At 39.0% G+C, this 21291-nt stretch overlaps 1 protein-coding gene across 11 annotated transcripts; it reads right to left on the minus strand.

Moving 5' to 3' along the window:
• Positions 1-1820: 1820 nt before the first annotated feature.
• On the minus strand, positions 1821-16893 carry LOC102296849 (mitochondrial carrier homolog 1). 11 transcript variants are annotated; one of them, XM_042228690.1, is made up of 12 exons: positions 16530-16888; positions 13159-13243; positions 12969-13075; positions 11182-11244; positions 10219-10276; positions 9519-9570; positions 9328-9387; positions 9143-9236; positions 4533-4580; positions 4442-4447; positions 3403-3478; positions 1821-2775 (listed from the first exon to the last, which is right to left on the minus strand). In XM_042228690.1, the coding sequence occupies exons 1-11, from the start codon at positions 16680-16682 to the stop codon at positions 3440-3442; spliced, it is 765 nt and encodes a 254-aa protein (XP_042084624.1). In that variant the 5' UTR covers positions 16683-16888; the 3' UTR covers positions 1821-2775; positions 3403-3439. The 11 variants fall into 11 exon arrangements, 10 of the variants coding, with proteins under 10 accessions (XP_042084624.1, XP_005942791.1, XP_005942790.1 ...); XM_005942729.3 differs by having other exon boundaries at positions 4380-4447; positions 11182-11241; positions 16530-16887; XM_005942728.3 differs by having other exon boundaries at positions 4380-4447; positions 16530-16885.
• Between the last annotated feature and the right edge of the window lie 4398 nt (positions 16894-21291).

Genomic DNA, 21291 nt, shown 5'->3' on the forward strand with positions numbered 1-21291 from the left:
CCTTGTGTCTCCTGTCACCGGTGCTTTGGATCACTCCCCACGCTAACCTGTTACTTCCTCAGATTGTCTGAAGCTGGTCTGCTATCTGCTACTACTCACCTGCTGCCTATCCACTGCTCACTGGAAATCCAAAAAGGATCGGAAAGATCACCTACCTGCCCTACCTTCACTCTGAACACAATGGGGTGATGCAGGTGAGACTTTGGAAAGAACGCTTCATGTCTCTTTGAAACCAAAACAATACAATTTGACAGCTTGTGCAGCTACTTGAAGATCTTGGGAAGCAGGAGTGCTGTTTTGCTGTAAAGGCAGCCATCACAACACTGTCAAATGCAAAAAACACAAAGGTGCTGAAACCCTTAAACACTGTTGTTGTCGTTATTTTCTTTCTAAGAAGAACCATGGTCGAATGACCGATGTCACGAACTAGTCTCCAGTCCTTGACATTACCCGTGTCTGGGTCTCGTCTGAGTATTATTCTCCAGCTTGTGATTAAAAACATGGATATGAAACACCATGATGCAAACAGCGTATTATTTATTATTATTTGACTCTGCTTCTGCTCTGCTCATGCCAAACTGCTTTATTAAAATATCCTGTAATATCCACCAAAGTCTAAATTGTAGACATTCTCCTTTTAATCATTTGTGAAACAGCAAACCCTGAATATTCATCCTCAGTTTAAATAGCTCCTACAGGTTACTGGAGCCTTTTAAAAGTTACAGAACCTCAGGGCCTGCTGTTCAGGCCACTAAACTGGGCCCAGTTAATTACCAAGTGCACAGGTGTTACTGGCTTTTTCTTTTCTTAACAGACGAGTCAGGGTAGACGACTGGACAACAGAGGTAGTAAATGTTGGGCTCCATCAGGCTCTATACTACTTACTGTTCAAGTCCCACAGGATCGCAGACACACTCATCCCCCTGCCTTTCCAAGCGCCTTCGATGCTTGCTCCCTCTTGGGGAACACGGCGGGTCTGAGCCCGCGCTAGAATGGTAACGCTGGGCAGGATGGCTGCTGCGTTGCTTCGAATTATTCCTCACCCCCTACCCAACCCTGTGGCTTGTCACGTCTTCCATAATGTTGTGCTGTGGACATTCATGTGCTTCTTTTTGTGCAGAGGAGTTTTTTTGTTTCCTGTTCTCATGCTGTCCTCCCAGGAGCCCAGCATGAGTAGAGGTCTCTTTTTTTCCTCTTGTACTTTCCCATTGTAGTGTATATTTCAGTGTTTTTTTCTGTAACGCTACTGATCTCCGACCTGTAACCCCATGTGATATGTGTTGTGTGTGTGTGTTGGGGGGGGGTCCCATTTCACTGCAGGGCAACCTGCATGTGGCGAATAAAGTCTTGATTGATCAGAGGTTAGGACTTTTTAAACAGAGCCGCCCTGTGTTGGGGGAACACTACAGGCGTCATTTATTATCAGCTCTGATGTTCTGTAGCACTCAAGCTCGCAACCTTTATTACAGTGTTTATATTACAAAGCCTCAGAATATCAGGCTGTTAGAAAGCTAATGAAGCCAAATAGTTAATTTAAACTTACCTATGGATTATCTGCTCATCACTGTAAAACCTCATTAATTCAGAGAACTTCAAAAAGTATGTAAACTTGTCGCCTTAGAAAAACGGTGAGTTATTTATTCATGTTTAAAAAAGTGGCCCAGGCAATGAACTATTCTTTACTATTCTATTATTCTATATCTTCTATTCTATATCTAGTAACCCTCAATATGTTCTTATTTACTGCTTAAGATTGGATCTTAAAGCATCAGTATACAACTTATATAATATTTCACATTTTGAATATGAAATGAACACTGTTGTGGCAAAGATTTTATTTTTTATCAATAAAAACAGGCAGGTGGGGTTGTTACTAGAGTCACACACATAAAGCAGAATTAATTTATCAGTCACATGTATCAGCGAACATGGACGCTTTCAGAACTAACAGACTGTTAACAGGTTTTTAAACCACTCGATTGGCAGGTTTAAAGGTTTAAAGGCTGACTGATAAAAAAGAAAACATTGTACAAACTTCAAAATCATATTTCTCCGTTTTATTAGACTCTGGCATATATAATATCTTGAGCTTCTTGACTTTCATACATTTCTCCAACCTCTTTTAAAGAAAATATTTTTTACTTAAAAAAATAGCATTACCTCTTTACTCAGTTTGCAAGAGCAACATCAAGAAAAAGACAAAGAGGTTTTTAATTGCAAAGAAACTGAAAACAGATCATCTGTTCAGCTGCAACACTGGAGTGGATTAATAACATCTAAAATCAAGCAAAATGACAAGTTTTAAAACAACCAGAGATATTTAAAGTGCTGCAGACTATAGCAGAGGTACCAACAAACATATTGGTGCAATTTGGAAGTACTGTTCTCACTGCAAATGAGTCAAATAAATCATTTCATGTGAGAATCATTTCTAAAATGTCTTTGTGAGTCTCAGCAACAAAACGGTGCCCATAGTTGGTGCATTGTTTGGAAGCAGGGAGGAAAGGAGTAGAAGCTGGTATAATCATAACAATGAATGTGCTTCTCATACTTCAAAAAAGGTTCTGCTGCTCCAGCTGTCTGGATGGATACAGCAGGCTGATGACATGGATACAGCAGGCTGATGGCAAAGGAAGGGATCGATATCTTTGGAAAATGTTTCTGAGCAGGAGGTGAAGAACATCCCAGCAGGTGGTGGCGATGACCATGTTAGTCCTCGATGGAGGTCAAGGGCACTCGGCGGAAAAAGAAACTGGATCCTCTAAAGAGGTGACCCTGGCGTGAGGGAGACAAAGAGAAGGAATATAGGAAAATATATAGTGCACTGGGGAACTCCAGCTCTGGTCTTCTGACTGGCTTTTGCAGTATGCTTTGCCTGAGCAGAGAGCATAGGCCTGTACACGTCGCAGTTCATCCTGCTACTTCTATCAGCAAGTGACCTGTTCCCTTGGCATCCATACATGCACATGCTGCATCACTACCTCCACCCTATTTAACAGGCAGTGTCCTGCTTACTCTCCACTATCCTACTGTAGTGTACAAGTGGTTTCCACTTTTTTGTGAACCCTCTGCATTTACCTTCACAAAGGTGTTTCTTGATTATAGATTTTGACAGTGATAGACCGACTACCTCCTTTCTTGACATGGCTACATACTGTGAATGTTTTTTCTGATCTAAGGAAGAATTCTACCTCTTCAGTTGTCTTCTGTGGTATTTCAGGCCTTTTGGTGTTGCTGAACCAGCCAGTGCATTCCTTCTTTTACAGATTGTTAATTTGAACATTCCTAAAGCTTCTGCATCATCAGCATCTCTATTACCTCTATTTTGAGTTCCAGTGAATTGGTCATGGAATAATAAAATAGCATTAAGGAATCAAATGCCATGTGACATAGTGAGTGTACCTTGTTGCTCAGGTGATTCCAGCAGTGCAGCCAGGAGCTAAAGACGGGCGACAGAGGAGGAAGTCCTGCAGCCAGTCTGACAAGACAAAGCTCAGCAGTCAGACTGAAGCATCAGCGATTATTTTGCAAAAAAATATTAAAAGCATATTTACTGTAAACATAATAAAGACTTTAATGTAGCACAAAAAGCCCCTGTTCTGGAGACAAACTGCAAGTGTGAAAATGATGAACCATTTATTGTATGAGCCTCACATTAGTCAGATTTCGAGATCTTTAGTGATTTGGAAATGCTGTCAGACTCCAATCAATGCCTACATGGTAACACAAGAGCAGTTCATGGAGGAATCTGTAAACATATTTAAAACTAACTTTTGTTATGAGCACTGGTGCTTGTCCTTTGTCTACCAGTGGTCCTTGAAATATTTCTACAACTTCAGTTCTGCTGAAATTATTGGACATAACCTGGAAAGCACATACTAAAGCCCTTCCTTCGCTAGTGTATATATATTTATATCATTATATAGTATATATATATATATAAATCTAAGCTGCTAGAAAACATGTATGTGGCAGTCATATGAAAAACAGGAAGTTCCTCATTTAGAATTTCACCACTTTGTTCTTAATCATTGTATGAAAAAAATCTATGAGATCAGGAATCCAACTGCCATCTGATTGAAATTACCCTTAAAAAGTTATAAATGATATGAGCTCCAGTTTCTCTAATCTTTGTTGACTAAATTTAACCTTTTCCAGAAGGTTTGTGCAACTTTTGTCTTTTTATTCTTTTGTATTCCACAGACCTGCAATCACAGCATCATGTTTCAAGTTGGTGAGAGAAAAAAAAAACAATCGCTGAAACCATTTAATATGAGTGCGATAAAAAGCTAATTATAAACCTTGAAAGAGTCTACGGCATCGGGTTTAAATCAATATTACATTTTAAGTTCATAACTGTGTTTAGCTTAATGACTCACCCACAATTGTTTACCACCATAAGATCAGCAACCAGCATGAATGGATATGTAAGGACACTTACTGCAATCTAATGAGGCACAAAACGCACACTGCATTATTACTGAATTATGACATACAGGAGAAACCTTTCATGGTCTGAAGAGAGAACTTACGCCCATCACAAATTTAGTGTAGCTTCTCACTGCAGAGGCCTGACTGAACTGCAAAGAAATGTAAAGAGAGGGGGAAATGTTATTGAATGAATTTACATGTTTCCAGAAACAAAAACTAATGCACTTAAAGTTCAATAGTTACAATCGTTTGTATAATAAACAACAAATTACCATGTAAGCATATACAAGTGTCTCTGAAACACCGGTATTAAATGATGAGTTTTCTTTCATTCCTCATTTTCGTTTTTGGTGTGTGAGGGTGATGGGTTTGTGTGCTCCAGTAATCCCAGAAGCTTTGTTGTCAAGTGCAATTTGCTACTGGTAGGGTCTTCGAAATCAAACTGGTCCTGGGTGAGGAGCCAGACACCCTACGCAGTATAATAAATCAAAGGTTCAATGTAGCCTGCTCGGGACAGGGTCAGCGGGGATCCTACCCTGTCACCAGGAACAGGATAGGGGCTTATGGGTGAACGTCTGCTGGCCAAGCCTGAGCTCACAGCCTGGCAAGGATCAGCATGAAAAAGCTAAGTGGGTTTATCCTACTGTGGGACCACCACTCTCACAGGATGGGCTGCAGAGGAATGAAATATTGATAAGACATATGAACATGTGCATGGTACCCGGACACTATAGATCACTGGATGATTTTGTAATCAATAAAGACCAAGGAATTGACCTCAGGGGCAGGATTGTATCATGGCACAGATCTGAGGGTGGCTACAGAAAGATTTCTGCAGCACTGAAGGTTCTAATGAGCACAGTGGCCTCCATCGTCCGTAAATGGAAGACGTTTGGAACCACCAGAACTGTCTGACCATGTCAATCTACATGATCTGGGTAAAAGGGCCTTATTCGGGAGGTGCCCAAGTACCTGATGGGCACTTTAGTAAAGAGCTCCCAGCATTGCTCTGTGGAGAGAGGAGAAGCTTTCAGAAACAACCATTCCTGTACTCCAAGTAGCCAGGGTGAAGCCAACTCCTCAGTAAAAGACACATAAGAACCTGCCTGACTACTGTGTGAATGTCTGGCCCTGCCAGAGCCCAGACTGAAACCCTCTGGAGAGAAATGGCTGTGCACTGCTGCTCCCCAGCTGAGGTTCCACAAAGGAGAATGGGAAATAAGCTGCCCAAAAATAGGTATGCAAAGCTTATAGCATCACTCTCAAAGAGGCATGAGGCTGTAATTGCTGCCAAAGGTGTTTCAAGTATTAAGCAAAGGCTGTGAATATTTAAGTACTTGTTATATTTTTCTCTTTATGAATAGAAATTTGCAAGAATTTCAAGCAATTGCTTTTATAGGTTATTGTATTTAACATTTTGCAGTGAACAATGAATAGGGCTGTAACATGACAAAATGTGGAACAAATGAAGCTCTGTGAATACTTTCCAGATGTACTGTATGTATTATAGGAGACATATATAAAAATGTCTGAGTAATGGGTAATTAAAAAAATGAAAAAATAAACCTATCTGGTAAAATGCAAAAGACAACTAGTATATGAAGCTAAAATTTCACAGCAATCCTCATAAACTACCAGTAACAAGTTTTAGAACACCACATTTTCAAGTTCTTTATTGAAAATTACGCAGTTTATTGTCTGATTGCACTCTGAAATGAAAGCATAGCACAAATAAGTAACTGGAGTTAAAAAAGAAATCGTGGAATCAGTTTATAGACCAAAGTGTATTCTAACCTTTGACCCATCAGAGTAGCCTCCTTTGGCAGATATAACAGCTGAAGACAGCCGTGGCTTCTTTCTACAATAGAAATCAAATATTCTCCCATATCTGTAGCAGAAGTTCCCATAAACGTGGACCTTGTAGGTTGCTTTGCTTTCACTCTTCTGTCCAGTTCAAACCAGCTCGATGGGGTTTAAGTCTGGAGACTGTGCTGGACACTCCGTGTTTTCAAGCTCACCACCTTGTTCTTTGTTCCTGAGGTAGTTCTGGCACAGCTTGGATCTATGTTTTGGGTCTTTATGTTGCTGTAGGATGAAGCCCTGACCAACTAAGCTCATACCAGAGGATCCTGCATGGTGCTGCACAATGCTGTGGTACGTGTTTTGGTTCAGGGAGCCTCTCACTCTGTACAAGTCACCGACCCTGGATCCAGCAAACAGCCCCAGACCATCACACTTCCTCCTCCTTGTTTGACGGTTGATACCACACACTGTGGAACCATCCTTTACCTACTCGACCACAAAGATCCTGTGTGATGAACACAAGATTTCTTCAGTAGTCCAATGGTGGTGTTTCACGGCCCAGCCAAACCTCTTTGTCTTATTCTGACGTCTGGCTTTCTTGCTGCAACTCGTCCTGTCAAACCTGCAGCTCAAAGTCTTCTCTTCACAGCTGAAACTGAGACTTTCTTACGACGACCACTATAAAGCTGCTTGAAGCTGTTGTCCTGTGAGCCACCTATCACACAGCTGTTAACTCTCAGAAACTTGTCCTCTGATTGAGTCGTGTCTTTGGGTCTGCAGACCTCTTCCTGTCAGTTTGTTTCTGAGCCTTTGGATGCTGAAGGAAACTGGACTCACTGACACCTTGACTTTCTTTGCAGTTTCTCTGTAGGGCAGACCGACATTTATATGAAGGTCTGTCTCTCTTCCATTGTTAATCACCTTTTTCTCACCATTCTTGTACCATCACACTACTTTCTGTTCAACTGATGCTTTCGAGCGTATGGTACCACAGTGTGTTCCAACACTGCTTAATGGTCTGCATGTATCAAGTGTGCCTCTTCTGTATGTTGTTTATTTGCAATAAGGCAACTTTGTCATTAGCCTAGCCCAGGCTTTTGTCTAGCTGGTGATGATGATAATAATACCTCTGCCATAAACACTAGCTTAGCTTTTTGTCTATGAGACTATCCACTTGTTAAGTGATGATGTAACAACCCTGCTTCTGGGTCCAAACTCCTCCTTCTTTAATGCTGTTGTCTTTTTCATGTATTGTAATGCTTTGTATTTTGTTTTAATACAAACAATACTAAAAACCCCTTAAAAATAATCTGTTCACTGTAGGCCTCTCTGCTTTTTTATTAGCACTATTCATGTGCACTGCATTTTTAAGCTCAGTTTTTAAAACCTTACGATGTAATTAGAATCCATGGGCTCACAGTCCGCTAGACGCCAAATATTTGAATGTTGAAATTTAAAAAAAAAAAAAAAAAAAAAAAAAAGGACTCTCAGACTAATAATGGATTGCATTTATATAGCGCTTTTCGAGACCCTCAAAGCGCTTTACAATTCCACTATTCATTCACTCTCACATTCACACACTGGTGGAGGCAAGCTACAGTTTTAGCCACAGCTGCCTTGGGGCAGAAGCAAGGCAGCTATATCGCGCCATCGGCCATTCTGGCCAACACCAGTAGGTGGTAGGTGAAGTGTCTTGCCCAAGGACACAACGACCAATACGACCAAGAATTGCAACCTTCCGGTTACAAGATGAGCTTCCCAACCCCCTGAACCACTCGACTAACTAAGACTTCAACTGTTACATTAAAATGAGAATGTTTTGTTTCTTGTATTAAATTCATAGTGATAGCAGAGCTACAACTTTTAGCTGTTTTTATAAATCCTTCAGTCAGAACATGGCATATCATTTTCAGTGAGATAACTTTCTTTGAACCTTGTGAATCCTCTTTTTCATGGATGCCTCAGTGTTAAATTTTATTGGAACATCTGGGAGAACAGCCAAACCTATCATTTTATAGAAGATAAAAGACCATTTTTAACTCTTTAAAGAAGAGTTTTGACCCTGAAATGGCTAATAACGTCAGATGTCAAAAATATATTTTTCTATAGAAAGCACTCAGAGATAGAAAAATGTACTTGTAAGATTGTGTGTGTGGAAATGGGCCAAGTGGAGCAGAAAAGCACTATATAAGTGCAAGTCCATTATCACATCAGGATAGCCAGTGTCAACTTTAAGAAAATATTTTGTGTTTTGTATGATTAGCAGCATTGGCCAAATAGATTTCTAAGATTTGCAATCATTTATATAAAGTTTAGATTTCTTTCTAAATTAAGTGTTATAATATTCCGGTGTACTTCCGGGCCTTTGCTCTGTTGACAGGAATCTGGTCTTATTTTGTTGAAGGGATACAAATTGGATTATATTAACAGATTTTAAATTATGACAGGAATTTTAAAGCTGCATGAGAGCTCTTTTGTTTGTCACATTGTAGCTCTTACGGTATGTTTTTGAATGTACACAGGAAATCTTTGATACCACATGAACAGGATAATACGTATAATACAGAGATTCATCTGTTAATCTGTCAAGTGTGCAACCTCCCATTGTTTAATCCCCCTTACTGCACTGCACTGTCCATTACACTTGAGCCACTTAATGTTATCTAATTTTTGCATTTTGACTACATTTTAAATTCTGTTTTTTTGCTTTGTGGAAAATAAGGGCGCTCTACCTTCTGAGGCACAACCTCAAAGGTAGGCGTGGCTCAGGAGGTAGAGCGGGTGTTGAACATGCTCTTCAAGTGCCCACCTAGAACATACAATAGTTTTCCTAATAAAAATACAGTACTATTATAAAATTATATTTATTGTCAAAGCTTGTTGAAATAGGTAAAGGTGACAGACTTACACTTTCATCCACAGCATAGGTGTTAATAAAGTGAGCCAGGAGATTACAACACCACAGAAACAGAACCTCTCCCAGGACATGCGGTATGAGACCACTGCAAACACACAAACACTGCTATGATGGTTGGAGGTGAAAGATCACAATATCTGAGCAGGACAGACTGTACTAATAAAAGCATGACTCACACATAGAAGCCAGCAACTCCTTCCTCCTTGAAAATCTTGACCATACAGCTGAGCATCCCACTAAAAATCAGACAGACCTTTAATATCATCTTGCTTTTTTATGTAGATGTGAGTGTAGAATGTTTCTTTTAATCCACTTTCTTCATCTACAAAACACTTGTATGAAATTTATGTATAAACCAAAGTCTTACCCATACTTGACTTCTCTGCCAACAAACTGAGCCATGCAGCGTACCGACATAACTGCCAACGCAGAAAGGTTTATCAGATCATTTCATCCGGACAACATAACACTTTCACGAGGACTGGGAACATGCTACATACTGTAAACTGCAAACAAAGATTGATGCCTAAGAATAGTTCAATATGTAAACAAGTCTGTTAGTCCAACATGAGATTCCTGCTTCATGTGACGACTCAAATCACTACCTTCACATTTTAGGCCACTGTTCACAATCAGGCATTAAAAGGAGTTACAAATTTTCAAAGCACGCAGTAAAGACAGAATTCAATTAAAAATACTTAATCAGTAGTTAAAAACAACAGAAAAAGAACACAGTACTTTTTTTAGTTATACTGACGACACACATTTATTTAGAATACAGACACATTTTAATCATATGTTGACAGAGTGCTTTGTTCTATAAACTTTGAGCACTTTATCTACCTCAGACCTACATTCACTTTAGACTCACAAACATGCGTCTCTTTAGATTGTGGGCGGAGCCACAGAACCCATTGGAAGCTCAGGAGCTGGAGTTCAAACCAGGAAATCTCTTCCTCTAAGGTGACTGCAGCACTATTTTATTTTACTAATCTCTGCATAGCTTTTTTTATTTACTCAAAAGAAATGTTTCATGGCAGAATAAACATTTCCGGTTGCTGACATACCATGAAAAGGATGGGTGGCTACTCTGGACAGGCACTGGATGATCATCTCATGTGAGGTCTGGGAGACAAAGCAATGTAAAGAGAACGTTTTTCAAAGCCAGAAATAGCAAGACAATGTCTACAAATATCCTCTGCTTTCCAGATTTTTCACTTGATCACCACTTGCCTGTCTCAAATTTGCCCAGAGAAATTCCAGGGAAAATATAAGAACTTCCTAACAGGAATTATGCACAATTTCTGGTCCCTACCAACATTTGGTTTCTCAAAAACGTATTTTAGGGATGAAGGTTGTTTCTAGACACTTTTTGGCATTTTTTAAGGAACATAATCTCTGATGAATCCTTTCAGGACCTGGTTGAAAATCTGCCATGAAGAATTAAGACAATTCTGAAGGCAAAAGGAGGTCCAACTCGCTTTTGGTCCATTTACGGTCCTGCAAATGACGGCAGGTTTCCCCATATATAAACAGTATAAAGTTATAAATATTACATTTTTTTATAATGACTATAATTAGCACTACTGACGGACAATGGGCGTTGAGGTCATTTTTCTTGATCATTAATTTGCAAATTGGGAAACCAATGGGAAACCTTAAAAACCAGGTCCAGTAGGAAGTAGTGGAAAACTTGTAGTAAGTAGTTCTAAGATGTTTTGCAAGGTTTTTATTTTGTGGCATGATACCACATTTCAGGTTTTACGCTGTGCCCTCACAATTTTCTGGAAATGCATTGATTAATCAAAAAGGATCCAATATTGTTTTCAAATAAAACCAAATCTATCAGTTACAGCATTTGATACTGATCATCATTGAACTATTTACCCTTTAAATTTAGGGCTTAAATGATTTTCAAATCATCGTATTCTGTCTTTTTCACAACTTATGAATAAGGAAACATTTGTACATCAGTTCAGCTACACTCTAAATGAAAGAAGTGAAGAACAGCCCTCACAGAGTTGTCTCACCTCTTTGACCACTTTCCTGAGTGAATTCTGCTGGTCGCTGTTTTTAAACAGGACGTCTATCTGCTGAACAAAGAACTCCGATTACCCTTCAAAACACACTATTGTGTAATCAGATATTTAAAGAACATAACATTCATCGACAACATCAATCATCTACAGCTCCACCTGCACAATCACTTAAAAACCCAAGTTTATTTTTGCAGAACCACAAATTCTTATGCATGTTTTAAATAAAATCATATGCGTGAGCACAGTGATTACACTTTACTGCCTGTCATTTCTCAAAGGCCTATTCAAGCACATCAGCTGTTCTTATTTGTAACTGGTAACAAATAAACAACATGTAAGTCCTTTGAACTTCACTAATATTTTGACTACAAACTGCAGCAACATTACAAAAAATTACAGACCATGTTTACATGAAAGGCAAAAATGAATTAATGGATAATAAAAAGGAATTGAAATTGATTCCTATTGTAACACTTCTGCTATCAAACTGTGCCCTGGCTGAAAATCCATATGTTACAGCAATGTGACAGCAGAGGATTATTATCATTATGAAAATTCACTGAATGGGAAAAAGCTTTGAATGTGCTTTTGTCAAAAACTGAACCAGTAATGACAACAACACTGAGCAGCAATAAAAACCAAATTAAAAATATTATTTAAAGAAAAAAAACCCCCAAAACATTAGCACAACATTGACATGAAACCTGAAATAACTTGTCCTCTGTCAGGACATCACAACAAAAAGGGAACACAAACACTGGAAATGGCATCCCACTGATTCAGGAGACTTTCCTCCAGACAAAAGCAGCCTGCAAAGCTGGGAGAGCTTGCTGTTAGTGATTCATACAGGAGAACGGTAAAAACCCAAGGTTTCTATTCAACACTGAATATTATTAATTTAGCTTTAATAATAAGGTGGCGGTAAATAAATCACTTCCTGTTCGAGCTGTTTCAGCCAATTACAGATCATTGAGACCACAGGCATGTCTCGAGTTTTAATCATCTTAAATTCCATCCACAGGTTTTTGGAAAACAATGACAATTTGATTTCATTTCATAAAACTGTAGTTGTGTTAGCGCAGTATAGTGTCAGACGAGTGCCTGTAATCTTCACACACTTGGCAAATGCCTCTTGTTTTAGAGGCATTTAAATACACAGGGGGAAAATCTTATTTGCAGCATGGCCCTGCTGGGGCCACATAAATATAAGCACAGTGACCCTGTGCTGCATCTGAAACACTGTGACGTGAAACATTCAGCAGCATGTTAAAGTAATAATTCAGTAACACTGCGGTATGGGAAAAGTCAGAGTGTAGTGTTTATACGTATTCGTTTTTAATACGAAGGCTGGTAAGGAAAGTCTAATATCAGCTGTTTAACAGTTTGGTTCCCACACTCTGTGTAAAGTACAGAGCGTGGCCTCATCATTGGCTATCATCATTGTGCTTCTGTATAAGCCTTTGCAATAGAACATATAGAACATATGCAGCTCCGTTTTTGTTCGTTATCTTTCAGATTTTAAAGAGTTACAATCAATACAATACTCCAGCTTGTCCAGGTTGAAATCCAAAGATAACAAAGGGAATTTTTAACAGTTTTATGTTAAGTTCAAGTTGAATCACAGAGATTCTTGATGGAGGTCACACTGTCAGAACTGCTAATTCAAATGACTTATACAGGCACCTCTGATGGATCCAGTTATAGAGAAACATCTGCTTATTCATCTTAGCAAGAAGGGTTGTACCCTTTGTACCATCTTAATCTCATTTCCTGCTTACCTGTTTAACTTTGCTCCTCACCACAGTAGAGATGGCACTGGATACAATACGTGGTGAGAGGCCACGAAGAAGTCCTCTCTTTCCATCCACCTTGACAATATGCTGCGCTGAAAACAAATTCATGTCCTGTAAAACGTTCATGCTTTGTCCAGTTAGACGATAAGTCATCCATTAATTACACTTCACTCACCATAAGAGAGAAAGCCGGGCAGGTATAAAACTCTCCTTCCAAACATAGTTGTGCCCACAGTCGGGGGAAGAGGCTCATGTCCCACCTGGAGACAACAGCAGTTTCAATTAAACAGATTCTCTACACGACCATTTTCTTTTATTCAACTACAGCTTCGGGTGTTTGCTTTCCAAGAACAGACTGGACGACTTAAACAACTGACCAAAATACATTTAAATCATTATTTTAAATCAGTGACAAACAGAACAATTCAGGTTTTGAAAAACAGACATAATGAGCCAAAATGAAAGAGTAAAAAATGTAAACACTGAATGAGATGAAATTAAAGAAAGATGACCATCTCAGCAACGTGTCATCAATTTGCCTTTTGGAATAAAAACGCCGCCCTCAATAAAAAACCAGTTTATCTGGATGTGCGTTTGCTAATAGTAAATCAGCTTTATTCTTAATCAAGACATAAAACAAAGTACACGTCTGACTAATATGTCAAATGAGAAATGGGTTGAGTATGAAAATTATTCTCATGGCTGGATTTTTGCAGACATGATCCAGATTTGGCCCGTGCAGATTAGCGTCTGCATACGACTGCAGCACTGTGACTCTGAATCAGGTGTTGAACCATAACACGTGTTTTTGCTGATAGTTAATTATAGCTTAAAGCTAATCAGAGTCTAATCAGGTGTAGCTTTGACCAATATCATGAATAAGAAAATATAATCTATAACAATGATTCCAATCACAGTCCTCTTACTGAGAAGCTGTGTAGAAACAACCTTGGAAAGTAAGTGTTCATGTGTGTGTGGAAAAGATGTGACGTGTGTGGGAGTGAGTGACACCAACGAGCCACTAATCTAAAAGGACGCCTGACTTCTTAAATACAGTGTGTAAGTGTGCTGTGTATTCTGTACAAATGTTTGTGTGCGATCTTCTCTGCTTAGGCTGCTGCCTCGATCAGCAGAAGGAAATGGGTGGATGGAGGTTTAAACTTTGGTTTATATCAGCTATGTGGAAAATTCAAACAGATAGAGAGAGAATGATAAGGGTGGCTGATCAGTTGTCAACCACATGACTGGATGTCACAATGGGTGAGGCCAGATGTCACCTGAGAAGCTGTGCCATTCTGTAACAGAGGTATAAAAATTAGGTGAAGAAGAGATTCAGGATTTATCTCTTTGTCTTCTGCAAGATAAGCAGTTAAGCTGACTGGAACAGTTCACAGTTGAAAATTCCAGCAGAGACACTAAAGGGATGTTGGGATGCTGTCCACACTGTGAACCTGCACACTGGCTTGTTTTTGTTTTTTACCCTTTTGCTTATTTTTCCGGTGTTAGATGAAAGAATCCGGGTTTGGGTTAGGATCTGGATTTCCAATCAACACGGAACAAAAGGATGAGTACATCTTCAGATCCAGTTGTGCTCACTGTCTCTCCAACCTTCTTCCTCACAAGATCTGAAAACTCAGCATTAGCTCAGAGTGGGTTCATTAGATAATCTAATTCAAGGGATTTAATCAGAGAAAAAAAACTGTTTGACACTGCTTTGCAAAGTTACACACCAATTCAATATTCATTGTAGTGACCTCCAATTGATGTGATCAGTGTCATTACTGCCAACATGAATTATGATTTTACTGAATCTACATTTATCCTGAACCAGCAGATTCATGTCTCCTTCAATGTCATCTGCTCTGACGCCTGAAAGACGATTAAAGCAGAATCACCAATAACTAGATAAAGTGTAGAACAACTAAATTTGTTTTGCTGTTATTTAGAGGCAAAAATCACAATAAAGGACCAATCATGTTAAGTGATGTGGTTTACAGATGACAAGCTAGAAGAAAAATCAGTGTAAAATTTCCACGTTTTTGGACATCAGTGTGCCAGAACAGCATGTTCACATTAAAGTCTGCACTGAAAAAAACTTAAATAAATCTTAAATACAGATGGTGAAGAGAGCTGTTGGGCACATTAGTTCAAAAATATTTCACAGGCGATCGCTGAAATCTAATGACTGTGAGGTGTACAGTCTACAGTCCTATCTAAAGTTATGGAATCACCAACCTTGATTTGAATAAAGTAAAACACAGTAAAAGCTCTGAAAGCACATCCTCAAACTACAGATGTGACACAAAACTATCAGTCCACACAGTTCAACCCAGCTGTCACAGAGTGACACCCAAGGTGCACGTTGGACAGGTCGTCCATCACAAGCATCTGCAGTGGATCGAAGCTATTTTATGTTTAAGAACTGGCTTCATTAAAGAGGCCCCAAACAAATCACATTGCTTTAATTAAAGTGAACATGAAACACTACAAGAGTAAAGGTTCATTTACACTATGGAGACCTGCTTTCAAAAGCGTAACACGTTTAGCGCCATCTTGTGCCACATGGCATCACCGACTTGGTTGGTTAGTTCTGGCTAATAGATTTAAGTATTATTCAGAGATTATCTCTCTCATAAAATCATGGAAGGACAGGCCCCAGCACGGTATGTACCACCAGCAGATAAAGGAGGTGGCCTCTGGTAGAGGATCCGAGCTTGAAGGATAGACCACCCGCAGGGGGGAGCAGGGAGTTATACATATCTATCTATATACATATACACACACACACACACACATATACATATATATATATATATATACCTAATTATTCAAAATAGTGAAAAGAGGGTGCTTGCAGACCTTAACAAGTTGTAACATCTGGCTAAGTAAACGAAAGCATGGACCCAAAATAAAGATGTAGCTTGTTCCAAGTCAAGTGTGTTTAAAATTTGGAGAAAATGGAAAACGGACCTCACAGTAGAGCCATCAGTCTTTGACTACAGGACTCGGGGCTTATAGTTTTTCCCGTCATCCAGCTTTTGCAATACATTTTCAGTGTTTAAAACAATGCTGGATGTTCATTCTAAGTTTGGAGGGTTTTACAGAATGAGCACAACAGAATGTCTTGATGCATCATCCAGGTAAGGAAATCCTAAAAAGTTTATTCTGTTCATCTGGACGTTTTAGTGGGAGAAACATTAGTGGCATCTTCAGTCTCAGCTGACTGCAGCTTTCCACCTGTATAAACAGTACATTTGTAAATGATTCGACGGAGCAGAAATAACTGCTTAGATTTACAGTATTTTTGAGGTGAGGCTCGGATTTAAAAGTCAAACGCAATTTCGTATCGATGAGGAAAACAAGACAACACTATAGACTCTTCTGCCCATAGCGGTTATAAATGTAACCCACAGCAAGCGATTACATTTCACTGCTAAGCTAAATGAGTAAATAGAAGCATGAGTTGACATATTTCCAAAAACAGCACGGAAGCTGTATATTCATATTCAGCCTCTATGATGACTGTTAGCTAGCTACATCGGCTACCTGTATTAGCAGCTTGACGTACAGCAGCGGGTGTGTGAGGGTTGTTACACCCGCTCCTAGCAGAAACACTGCGGTGTCCACGTCCACGGTGGTTGGTGTAGCATCCTGCGCGACACCGACTGCTGGACCATGCAGGTTTTCTGGCGACTCCATCTTTAGTTACCGTGAACGAGGGAGACGAATCATTAGCGTTGTGTATCAAACAACAAAAACAACTTCCGCTTTTCAGAATAATAGTTTAAGTGGAGACGTTTTCTAGTGAGTAAAACGCAGGCGTGAGTGAGAGCAGATTTCACAACGTATTCTGTCTAAAAATAGCTATCTGTTACCAAAACTCGTGAAGTCATAAAAACACGTGCGTGTACTTCTTATCTGCCACAGCCAGAGAGCTTCCTGTCAGCATGGACAGAGATTAACAGCGCCTCTTGGGTAGTCTGCCTTAAATTCTAGAAATAAATAATAAACATTGAAAGGCTTGTGTAGCATGCTGGTTAAAAACGTATAAACTGGTATATTTTTTCTTATAATGCTTAATTTAATTCTGGATCTAGAAGAAGCCGATTGGACGGACTTAATCTCGCTGTTTCTCACTATTTTATTTTAGTAGCAGTATTTTTCTTTTTCTTTTTTTTCTTTTTTTTTTAAAAATGATGCATTATTTTTAAATATTCCTGACGAAATCAGGAACCACAAAAAAACAACAACAAAAAACCCCCCAAAAAACCGTTGTATGCATATGGTCATTTCTGATTACATACATACACGACTATCAGCCTTCCATGCTTCAAAATAGCAGTGCTGTTCATGGCTCAGTCAGCTCATCCATCCATTCACTTACCTAACACATAACAAATGTTTTTATTTTTTTGTTTTTGTTTTATTTGATTTTTAAAGTCAGTTACATCCCCGAAGCAACTCAATTTATCAAATAATATGAGATCGTGCAAAAATAAAAATAAAAACTAGATAAACATAAAAAGGAAAATGCAACATTTTTGTAAAAAGGACAAGAGATGAAGCAGGAAATTATCAATCTAGTGATAACAAAAACAGTTAAATAAAAAATGTAATTGGTTGCAAAGCAATAAATCTCACTATATGTTGCTGTCAGCTGAATTCTCTATTATTATTATTTTTTATTATTAGTAGCAGTAGTAGTAGTATAAGTATTATTATCCTTCCTATTCTTTCCCACACCGTTTGTCATGGAGGCAGAATTTTCACACCAAATCAACCAATGAGATGTATGTTTTACATTTTTAGATTTTTGTATTTATTTATTTCAAAGAATTCACCTAAAAAAAATTGTTTATTTATTTTTTAAATTTCTCTGGCTCTTGTTAAATTCCCAGTAACCCCAGTATGAGAAGTCTCGACCGTCTCTCCATTTAAAGAGTCACTCTTTAAATATCACTTGCTAGGGACTTAATTACGCCGATGTCAGAGGGGCATGCCTAGTTCTATTTGCCTACGTCCTGAAGCTGAGCTTATACACTCACTGAGTAGCCTTAAGCACAGTTACTAGCCTCACCCATTAACAGCAGTGCTCCCATTAATGATCAGAGAAATTGTGGACACCATATCAGCCTATTAGAGCACTTCGCTCTCGCTCTGCAGGCCTACTTCTTGTTCCTAGAGTATTTAAAAGTAGAATGGGAGGCAGAGCCTTCAGTTTTCAGGCCCCTCTTCTGTGGAACCAACTTCCAGTTTGGATTCAGGAGACAGACACTATCTCTACTTTCAAGATTAGGCTTCAAACTTTCCTTTTTGCTAAAGCATATAGTTAGGGCTGGACCAGGTGACCCTGAATACTCCCTTAGTTATGCTGCAATAGACATAGGCTGCCGGGGGATTCCCATGATGCATTGAGTTTTTCCTTTCCAGTCACCTTTCTCACTCACTATGTATTAATAGACCTCTCTGCATTGAATCATATCTGTTATTAACCTCTGTCTCTCTTCCACAGCATGTCTTTATCCTGTCTTCCTTCTCTCACCCCAATCGGTCGCAGCAGATGGCCCCGCCCCTCCCTGAGCCTGGTTCTGCCGGAGGTTTCTTCCTGTTAAAAGGGAGTTTTTCCTTCCCACTGTTGCCAAAGTGCTTGCTCATAGGGGGTCATATGATTGTTGGGTTTTTCTCTGTATCTATGAAGTGCCTTGAGGCAACTTATGTTGTGATTTGGCGCTATATAAATAAAATTGAATTGAATTGAATTGAATTGAATTAATTAGGTACGTCTGTGTACCTGCCAGCCAGGACAGGCTGTCCACCTTTCTGAAGGTTGTTGGATTAGTCCCTCCAGTCTGCATCTTAAAGAGTCTTTGGGCAAGATACTCAACCCTGAGTTGCCCCAGTTACACAAGGTATTGTTGTTTGGCATTGTCCATTGTGTTGCCAGGTATGTTTTTAACAAGGATTTACAGTACAAGCAGAGGGAGATATTTTTATTTTAAGCCAACATGAAATAATCATGAGAAAGTGTTTATAGAAACTTTCAGGTCAGGTCATCGAGACAAATCATCTGCTCCAGTCTGCAGGCCAAATATCCCTGAGTGAATGATGCATGTGTTACAAAGTGCTTTGAGAGCCCTGAGAGAGTAGACAAGTGCTTTATAAGAATCAGTTCATTTATTTATATGTTAGAAATGATACAGCGTGCTAAAACAGATGTCATCTATATGTGCTTTTGCTAGAGGTAAATCATCTCTAATCAAAATATAATCAAAGTATAAATCTAATTAATGTGTTGAATGAGAAATGCAATTTGAGAAATAAAAATTATTCCAATGTTTGGTTTTTGTGTGTGTAGACATGATTCCTGATCAACCTTGGCAGATGTGTGTGTGTGTGTGTGTGAGTGAGTGCAAGAATGTGAAAGATAAGATAGTACGAGTCTCCACCCAGCATTATCCACAATTCTGAGTGAGAAAAATGGTATTAAAAATGTTGTAGATGCTAAACACAGAATCATAATTTACAATGATTTCAATGCAGCAGACCCCTCAAAGCACTCGGAGGGATCTGCTGATAGTTCATCATGCTATTAACTATCAGTAGACCCTCCAAGCATCTGGGTCATTAAAACATGGCCAGATAAATAGTAGTCCTGTAGTAGAAGAGCAAATGCTCTTGGTCCGCGTTTGGGTGTGACTCCAAATCCAGACCTTCAATTGATTTCCATTGATAATTTTTGTGTGATTTGAAACAAAGTATTTAAAGTACTTAATAAGAATATTTCATTCATTCAGATCTGGGATGTCTTATTTTTGTGTACATATAATTATACACACACACACACATATATATATATATATATATATACATTTTTTTTCTCCTGCACAGTTGGCGTGGAGCACCCATACTTTCGTTGCACATGTACAATGACAATAAAGGGCTATTCTATTCTATTCTATTCTATTCTATTCTATTCTATCCTTAACTGCTTACAAACTGATCATAAAATCATCTGTAAGTTTAACCAATAGAATTAATAAGAAAATTCAATAATGATTGTAATAACAGGCCTTCTATGCCAGAAACATTAAGTTAGGTGACTGATGTGTATATACATCTACATGTGTTTGTATCGTCCCTTTAAATGTTTTCCCATCACTCGTTTCATGTTGGTTTGAAATAAAATATCACCCTCTGCTGGTACTGCAGCTTACTGCGATTTGAGCACGCGTGCACATTTCAAACTTCAAATAGAGTCAAACTGTGACATTCACACAGTGGACCAGAGTGCCTGTTACACACTTGCATGATGTCAGGTTTAAGTGCTAGGTTCATTCTACACACGTGAACAACTCAAAAACAAGCATGGAGTAAAAGGCAGACACTGCAGATCAGTTGATTTACTGTCGTCATGACAGATGCTGGTTTCAGCTCACTGAGCATTTCCATTTACGCTGACAGACACAAGCCCTCAGACTGCTGTTAGATACATCACTTCACTAGACCCTTTTATTCTGCTGCTATCTAAGCCAGAGGTAGTAAAAATTAGGCTTAAAGTGCAATCTTTTCTTCTATCACAACAGCCTGTGTCCATGCATCTTTCCTCAGTCTGACACTACTGATTTTACTGTCATGACTAAATGAAAAACAGACATAAAATATTTTTGCCTTGCCTTTATACAAATGGTCATTGGTCAAATTAAATGTGTTGCCCTGTTAATAACCAGTATGGCTGTACTACTGAACAGCATTAGTGACTAATGCTTGTCCTTCTAGACGTCAGAGTGCTGCAGTGGTTTCAATCATATCTGATCACATGTCACATGTTGAACAGACTTCTGTGTTGGGACCAATACATTTTGCACTATACCTTAGACCAGTGGTTCCCAAACTTTTTTGCTGCGCCCCCCTTTGTTTTACAAGAAAAATGTTGCGCCCCCCCGCGCGCACAAACACATCCTCCAACCACACACACCCATATTTTGCTCCATTGCGGTTTATGTCATAACTCAAACATTTAGTAAACAATTAAGCAAATACAAGTAATCTGCAAATTGCAGGTAGTAATAAAATAAACTACTAACTCTTTTACGCTACGTCCACACCCACACGGATATTTTTGAAAACGCAGCTATTTCGTCCACACGGAAACGGCGTTTTTGAATCACCGAAAACAGAGATTTTTTTTAAAACTCCTTTTTGCGTTTATGTGTGAACAAGGAATACAGAGTTCATCATGCAACGTCAAAGGTATGTGCCTTTTTTCACGTCACGCTGTGCGCCACGTTATTGTTTACATGAGATGAAT

This window comes from Haplochromis burtoni, unplaced genomic scaffold, assembly GCF_018398535.1.
Source record: "Haplochromis burtoni strain Fernald_Lab_line unplaced genomic scaffold, NCSU_Asbu1 Contig_342, whole genome shotgun sequence".
Lineage (NCBI taxonomy): Eukaryota > Metazoa > Chordata > Actinopteri > Cichliformes > Cichlidae > Haplochromis > Haplochromis burtoni.

Coding starts and splice junctions, on each gene's coding strand:
- LOC102296849 (XM_005942728.3), bottom strand. CDS start 16,682: ATGGAGTCGCCAGAAAACCTGCATGGTCCAGCAGTCGGTGTCGCGCAG. Junction 13,076..13,158: donor GCCCGGCTTTCTCTCTTATG/GTGAGTGAAGTG, acceptor ATTTGTTTTCAG/CGCAGCATATTGTCAAGGTG. Junction 2,776..3,402: donor GGAATCACCTGAGCAACAAG/GTACACTCACTA, acceptor CCCTCACGCCAG/GGTCACCTCTTTAGAGGATC.